Here is a 7,567-nt window from a genome sequence, read left to right as displayed (position 1 = left end):
CTTATGAGAGGTAGTGAAAAAAAAAAAATCTAAAATGGATTTCTACCTATAGGTGGTGCTTTAGTTCCAGGTTGGCTGCCATGTTAAAAATCCTTGGGAGGAGAGCATAAGGTAGTGTATAATTCAACATTGTGTTTTTACTTGCATGTTACAATATTTGGAGATACAAAAATTGTTACTTTTGGGTTGAGATTCTAAAATTGAAATTTATGCCCAATTATAAATACTTGAATTTGTCAAATTACGATAAAATGCTAATATAATATGTCATTCAAGGAGAAAAATTAAAATTAATTCTATACAATCGTGTGCGCACCTATATCTCTTGCCCTCTTCGTCTCCTTTTGTCATTCCTCCATCTCATCATTCTTGATAGCGGAAATTATTTTCTTGAGATTTTGTATATCTTTCGAACTTTATCTAGATAAATAATGTAGCATAAACATATTTTTCTTTGATAGTTCATACTTGAAATATGGACTGTAATTTCAAGTTGGCTAAAATTTTAATAGTTTACAAATATACTAGTAACATCAACAAAAATAAAAGTAGTGCTACCGTTGAATGATTTTTCAATTTTGCGGTCTTTCTGTGTTGCCAAAATGGGACGTCTCTATCGTCAAATAATAAAATAATTAAACAATCCTTTTGAAATGTGTAGCAGAGTCAGTTACCTCCATATCCTATAGCTCATCACTTCCGGTGAGGCAAAACCCTAACCCTAACCCTAATCTGAATTTTAATCCTAAATGGAACCGGCGAACGACGATGACCACCGAGCTAATGGCTCCGACCACAGTCATTTGGCTAAGAAACCTAAGCTGTCCACCAGATCGTCTTCTCTCATTACGGATTCCGAAATACGTGAAGAGTTCGCCCATCATCAGACCGGGATAGCTCGTATCAATAATGGCAGCTTCGGTAGCTGTCCGGCATCCATCATCGCAGCTCAGAAGCGTTGGCAGCTCCGTTTTCTACAGCAACCCGATGACTTCTTCCTTAACCATCTTCAGAAGCGGATTCTACATTCACGGACTATTATCAAGGATGTTATTAATGCGGAGCACGTGGATGAGGTATCTCTTGTGGATAACGCTACTACTGCCGCTGCTATCGTTCTTCAACATGTTGGATGGGCTTTCGCGGAGGGACGGTTTAAGAAAGGAGATGCTGTAGTCATGCTCCATTGTGCGTTTCAGGCTGTTAAGAAATCGATTGAAGCTTATGTCACCCGGGCTGGTGGTTCTGTGATCGTTGTTCATTTGCCCTTTCCTCTTCGTTCGGAGGAAGAGATTGTTGCGGAGTTTCGGAAAGCCTTGGCTAAGGGGAAAGCGAATGGAAAGAAGGTTCGGTTGGCTATCATTGATCACATTACATCAATGCCGTGTGTTGTCATACCTGTGCGTGATTTGGTTAAGATTTGTAGGGAAGAAGGTGTTGAACGAGTATTTGTCGATGCTGCCCATGCCATTGGCAGTGTTCCTGTCGATGTTAAAGAAATTGGAGCTGATTTTTATGTAAGCAACTTGCACAAGTGGTTTTTCTGTCCTCCATCGGTTGCCTTTTTGTATTGTCGGAAATCACCTGTATCACCTGATCTACACCATCCTGTGGTGTCGCATGAATATGGTAATGGACTAGCCATTGAAAGTGCATGGATAGGGACGAGAGACTACAGCTCTCAGCTAGTTATACCTGAGGTGTTAGAATTTATAAATAGGTTTGAGGGTGGGATTGAGGGAATTAGGTTGAGGAATCATAAGGCTGTGATTGAAATGGGACAAATGTTGGCCAATGCTTGGGGAACATCGCTTGGCTGCCCCCCTGACATGTCTCCAGGTATGGCAATGGTTGGTTTGCCTGTTAACCTTAAGATTCTCAGCGATAAGGATGCTTTAAATTTGAGAAATCATTTGCGTGACCATTTTGCGGTGGAAGTCCCAATTCACTACGAGGAAATAAAGGAATTACAGGATGGTGATGGCTACGTGACAGGATATGCTCGGATTTCTCATCAGGTTTACAATAAGGTTGATGACTATATAAAGTTGAAGGATGCAATTCTTCAGCTTGTGCGAGACGGAGTAACTTGTAAGATGCTTCACTCAGAATAAGAGGTATCGTTGTGCTTGTACAATTCTTTTTCCAACACATGATTGTTAATTAAGTGCACACTAGATATCTACAAGTTTGTGTGCTGTACTTCATGTTTATTGTCATGTGCATAGTGTCATATTTCTTTCTAATCATTTAAACAAGATGATGCTTCCAAGGATAGAGCAGTGTACCATAAAAGAGAAGCTTCTTGTTCCTATATTTAAATTATATATCTTATATATGAAGTATTTTGATTTTACTGGAATAGTAAACGAGCTAGACTGTTGTCTCCTTAGTTTTGCTCCGTTAAAGTCTCATGTCGCTGTTGAGTAATGAACTGTAGTCTCTTTTTTTTTTAAATCTTGCGCACCCAAAGGATAGCGGCTGCAGGTTTCCCTTGTCAATAAAAAAAATAAAAAATTGTGTACTAAGTGATCTCATTAAGAATCGGTAGTTTGTTTATGTCTCAACATTGAGGATGTTGGATTGGTATTGGCAATACTGGATGCTGAAATAAGTTGCTTTAATCCCAAACAGTCTCAATTGTACTAAACTCTCTTGATGAAAATGAAATGTACTGGATTCGTTGATTTTGTGATATTTTTTAATTTCCTGTTGATTGTAAGCTCATACTTCACTTCTCACTTTAAGCGATTTTGTCGCGTCTTTGCTTTGGATATTTAAAACACTGAAATACAACAGTATTAATTCTAAAAAAGAGGTACCAAAAAATAGAGAATTTACAGAAAGACAGAAGTCTCTAGGGAAGTCACCCAATCTTTTATACAAATAAGAGCCTGATGGGTATATACCAAAAAGACATTAAAGATGGGATGCTATGCTTTTTGTGCACTAAAACAAGCTCTTCCCCTTCAAAGATCTTCCTTTTCTCTAACCTCATAATATCTATGTAAGTGCTATAAAACAACATCCACGATCTACTTTTTCTCTTTTCCTGTAAAGGCCCAAGTAATAGTGCATCCTTCCCCTTTTTTTGAATGGTCCTTTGTATCAGAACCATCTTAAAAGCTTCCAGCACAAGAGTGATACTTTGTAGAATGCAGTAAGAGATGATCCATGTCATCTCTCTAGTGTATATGCTGGGACATGTTATTTTCTCCTTGTATGGTATCAGTCAATCCTTACCTTATGAGCTATCTTTTGAAGCTGATTTAGGATAAAAATTTGCTTTTATCGTTGTATTAGAATTGTACATTCATATTTTTTGATATACAGAGTAAAACAAATTCATGTTATAGGTTTTATTTAACGTGGTCCCCCATGTCATATGGTCATGCTTCAGATGTTCAGCCCTAGGCATACGGGGATTCAAATGCCTTACATAGTTGAGAGAATGATTGCTGTGTCCCGATATGATCTTTGATATTTCTCACATATTAACTAGCTTTTGAGATTGAGTTAGACTCAATGTGTTTCCTCAAATAATCTGTTTGCATTAAGTGTGTCCTTACTTCTTGGTGCATATACTGTAGTGCGGCACAGATGGGGCCAAACGACTAACTTACATTGCACCGAGTTTTAAGTGCTTCTCAAGATGACTTCTACAAAACTGCAGTAGATGAGCAAGAGAGGATGATGATGAGATATTTTGACTTGTAAATCATCAAACATATCTTGGATTGGATAATTTTTTTGATGAAAAGACCATGTGGTTTTCATTGTATACAAATAAAACAATTGTTTTCTAGATTATTATTGAACTCCTAATTTGAGATATACCCCAAGGTGTGTGCTATTGACAAGAAGAATCCACTTAGTAGAGATAAAGAGGGGCAAATTTCTGTCGGATCCAGCCTAACAAGTGGCAGCCCAATACAAGGTTTGTGGAGTCTGGGGCCAAATTGGAGAAAAGGAGAACTTTGCGCCCAATTCAAATTTCAGAATCAGTTGAATTAGTAAAACCCTACCCAAACCAAACCCTGATTCGGTCAATGTTAATTCTTGAAACTGGAGAACCAGATACTTTGGCAACTGGACCTACTAAGGGTTAGAAATTGAACCAACTGAATGGATACCCCAAGGTGTGCTCTAGACAAGAAGAATCCACTTAGTAGAATTGGAGAGGGGCAAATCGTTGTCGGATCCAGCTTAACAAGTGGCAGCCCGATACAAGGTTTGTGGAGTCGGGGGTTAAATTGGAGAAAAGGAGAACTTTGCGCCCAATTGGCCCAATTCAAATTTCAGAATCAGAACTAGTAAAAGCCTATCCAAACCAGACCCTGATTCGGTCAATTTTAATTCTTGAAACTGGATAACCAGATACTTTGGAAACTGGACCTACTAAGGGTGAGAAATTGAACCAACTGAATGGATATCCCTGAGATGTGGGGGTAGACTCTGAACCATATGGGGTGTGGGCATGGAGACCAATCAGGAATCTATGGTCACAAATGGATGGAAAGATGTATATCAAGGTGGGCAATGGAAGCAAAACTAAAATTTTGGAAAAATGGCTAGATAGATCAAACCTCTCTTGGGGAATTTTTTCAGATTTGTTTCTAATTTGTGAGAACCCTGATGCTAAAGTGAGTGACTGTTGGACTTGGACAGAACAGGGATGGGACATCTTTTAGATGACTACTTAATGACTGGGAGGTGGAGAGGATGGCAGCGGTACTGGAAAAACCAGCTGGAGTGAATGTAACAACAACAGCCACAAACAATATCCTGTGGAAACAGAGTAAGGATGGAGTCTTTTCAGTCAACAATGCCTACAAAAGAGGACTGGACTACAGTGGATGGCAGGGGGCCCAAAATATTGTTCTGGTATTCCTACAAAAGTGAAGTGCTTCACCTGGTTAGTGATAAAAAGAGCATGTCTAACACAAGAAGTTCTAAAGATGAAAGGCAGCTGGTCCCAGGGTGTTTCTTGTGCAACTTGACAGCGGAAACAAATAACCATCTTTTCCTTCATTGAAACGTGTTTCTCAACATCACAAGCATGAACTGGACAATGCAAGAACATACATCAGATCTGTTGAGCTGCTGGATTAGGAGGGGAGGCAGTAAGAGTCAAAAGAGATTGTGGAAGCTAAACTATCATGTGTATGGTGGTCAGTCTGGAGAGAGAGAAATGAAAGATGTTCGAAGATAGGTCCAATTCCATCCACAAAGTTAAATGGAATTGTAATTTGTAAAGTATCTTTACTTTGGTGTTAACAACTTTGTATAAATGATATAGATTAAATTATAGATTTGATAGGAAATCTGTAATTATCCCTTTCTGGAGGTAAGCAGCATATCCTTAATGCAGAAGAATACAACCTTATCAGTTTCACAAAAAGAAGATGTGGGGTAGCCTGTTGCATTAGGAAGCCAATTTAAGAAAAGAAAAGAGAAACAATGATCTCTTCTATGCATATCTAATAATATGACATAGGATTAAATGAAGCAACCATATATCTGGCGTTACAATTCATTGCTTTAACCCTTTCTCCCCCTAATTTATGTTTTTCATTGTCAAAATTTCTCTTTTCCTCTGTTGGTCTACAGTAGATGATACAGAAAGCTAATGCCTTTGTACTCAAATGTCTTCTCTTTTTGGTCTTTGCAAACATCTGCATTTGGGTGGTTTTGTGTCACCAAGAACGATTTACAAGTACATATATTGAGCTTGTTCAAGTAGGTTCTCTCTTGATATGTATGTGTTCACAGTCTACACTGTACAGTAGATGATACGGAAAGCTAATGCCTTTGTTTTCAAATGGTTTCTCATTTTGGTCTTTGCTAACATCTGCATTTGGGTGGTTTTGCGTCCCCGAGAACAATTTAGAAGTACATATATGGAGCTTGCCCAAGGAGGTTCTCTCTTGATACGTGTTCACACTATATTTCCATTAGATACAAGAAGAAAATACTTTGTGAACATAGTTTACTCATGCAAAATCCAAGTTTTAGCAAAAAGACTATTTCTGTAGTTCATGTAGTTGGGTATGGTAGTACATGTGAAGATTCATTTTCATATTTATTTTGAGTTGTATAACCTGCTTTTAGTTCATTGGATTTGGATATTTGATCAGTTTCTACATTGAAAGCTATGTAGGTAATTTTATTTATTCCTTTTTTGTTTTGTTTTGCAGGAATTCCTCCGAATAGTTTATTGATAGGTTGTTTGACTAGTTTGTATGGAGTTCTGTACTCTGGAAAAACAAGCTGTAGAAGTTTTCTGGTTATCAAGAATAATCCTTGTAGAAGCAGCATTGTAAGCGGCTAATAAATACCTATTATCGTTCCAATTCGGAAGTAGAATTGTGATTATATTTCTGTGGTACTTACTTCAAAGACTTCATTGCTTCTTTTTGATACCTGGAATTCCTTGACTTTTTCTTCCGTCCTAAATAGTCACTATACATAGGGCCGTAAACTCCCTTCTTTTAGGTACATCCTTGCTCCTTAGCTTTAAACTATCTTCTAACCTTAATGAGCCCCTAAATGGCAATTCGTCTGCTACGTACTTGTTAGCTGAAGATCTCTCCCCTCTTGTTCTACACTTGTTCCTTTTTGATATGTGCCATATAAGCTCTGGGCATATATAGAAGATTACAAGCATTTCTCTCTCTTTAGTCATTTAGGAAATTGGGGAATTCCAGTGAAGTGCTTTATATCATTCACATTTTCATGTTACTCCAGAAAATTAGTAGACAAATACACACTTCATTCTATCCAAACCACCCATGAACTACACGCTGGAAGTGTATCCGTTTCTCCGCTATTTTTAGCTTCAACCAACCAATTCTCCATCCTTTTGGTCTAGATTGATGTTCAGCTATCTGACATTGACATGCATCTCAGATAATTAAGTAGAAGGATTGGACGTTCGGTTGGAGGTGTCAAGAATAAATATTTTTTCCTTCGCAGGAAAATGAAGCATGGCTAGATTAAATCTTTAAAGATGCATGAAGTGATTTAGAGTTCTTGCTGTCCCTCCGAATGAAATTGGAACGATATAGAGAATCAACTTCTTGTTGGAAATTGTCTTCTTCTGTTATTTTTCAAGTATGAATCTTATTTACTGGTCTTTTACTGCTATGTTTATGTGCAATTTTGACGAAGGAATGCTTTTGGAAATCTTACTCTCTGGTAGGCTTGAGATAACACAAAAGGGATTATACATAAAGGATCTAGGTTAGACTTTAGAGGATGTCCAAGTGTGAAGTAGCGTGAGCGTAAGGGGTTCATCTGGACGCCCTTTAGTGATTTCACAAATTTTCTCCACTATTCTATATTGTCAAACTGAGTAGTGGGCTTCGATGCATGTTTCCTACTAACCTTTTATTATATACTATATTGGGATAATTATATATAATAACATAAAATAAATAGAGTAGCTATGGTTTGATTTAATTGTGCTTCATAGCAAACGTTAGCCAAAGTTTGTCAGTTCCCTCTCTCCCATTCTCACTTGCCACTCTCCCTCTGCTCGCCTCTCTCGCTTTATACACAGAAGTGT

At 37.9% G+C, this 7,567-nt stretch overlaps 1 protein-coding gene across 2 annotated transcripts; it reads left to right on the top strand.

Annotated features, from left to right (window-relative positions):
* The first annotated feature begins 443 nt into the window (after positions 1-443).
* On the top strand, positions 444-6,375 carry LOC101258894 (L-cysteine desulfhydrase). 2 transcript variants are annotated; one of them, XM_004229127.5, is made up of 2 exons: positions 444-2,117; positions 6,198-6,375. In XM_004229127.5, the coding sequence occupies exon 1, from the start codon at positions 750-752 to the stop codon at positions 2,112-2,114; it is 1,365 nt and encodes a 454-aa protein (XP_004229175.1). In that variant the 5' UTR covers positions 444-749; the 3' UTR covers positions 2,115-2,117; positions 6,198-6,375. The 2 variants fall into 2 exon arrangements, with proteins under 2 accessions (XP_004229175.1, XP_025886553.1); XM_026030768.2 differs by having other exon boundaries at positions 3,591-6,375.
* Positions 6,376-7,567: the final 1,192 nt, after the last annotated feature.

This window comes from Solanum lycopersicum, chromosome 1, assembly GCF_036512215.1.
Source record: "Solanum lycopersicum chromosome 1, SLM_r2.1".
Lineage (NCBI taxonomy): Eukaryota > Viridiplantae > Streptophyta > Magnoliopsida > Solanales > Solanaceae > Solanum > Solanum lycopersicum.
This window is presented reverse-complemented; position numbering and strand designations above follow the sequence as displayed.

Excerpts from the sequence above, each read along its gene's own strand:
- LOC101258894 (XM_004229127.5), top strand. The coding sequence starts at position 750 with ATGGAACCGGCGAACGACGATGACCACCGAGCTAATGGCTCCGACCAC.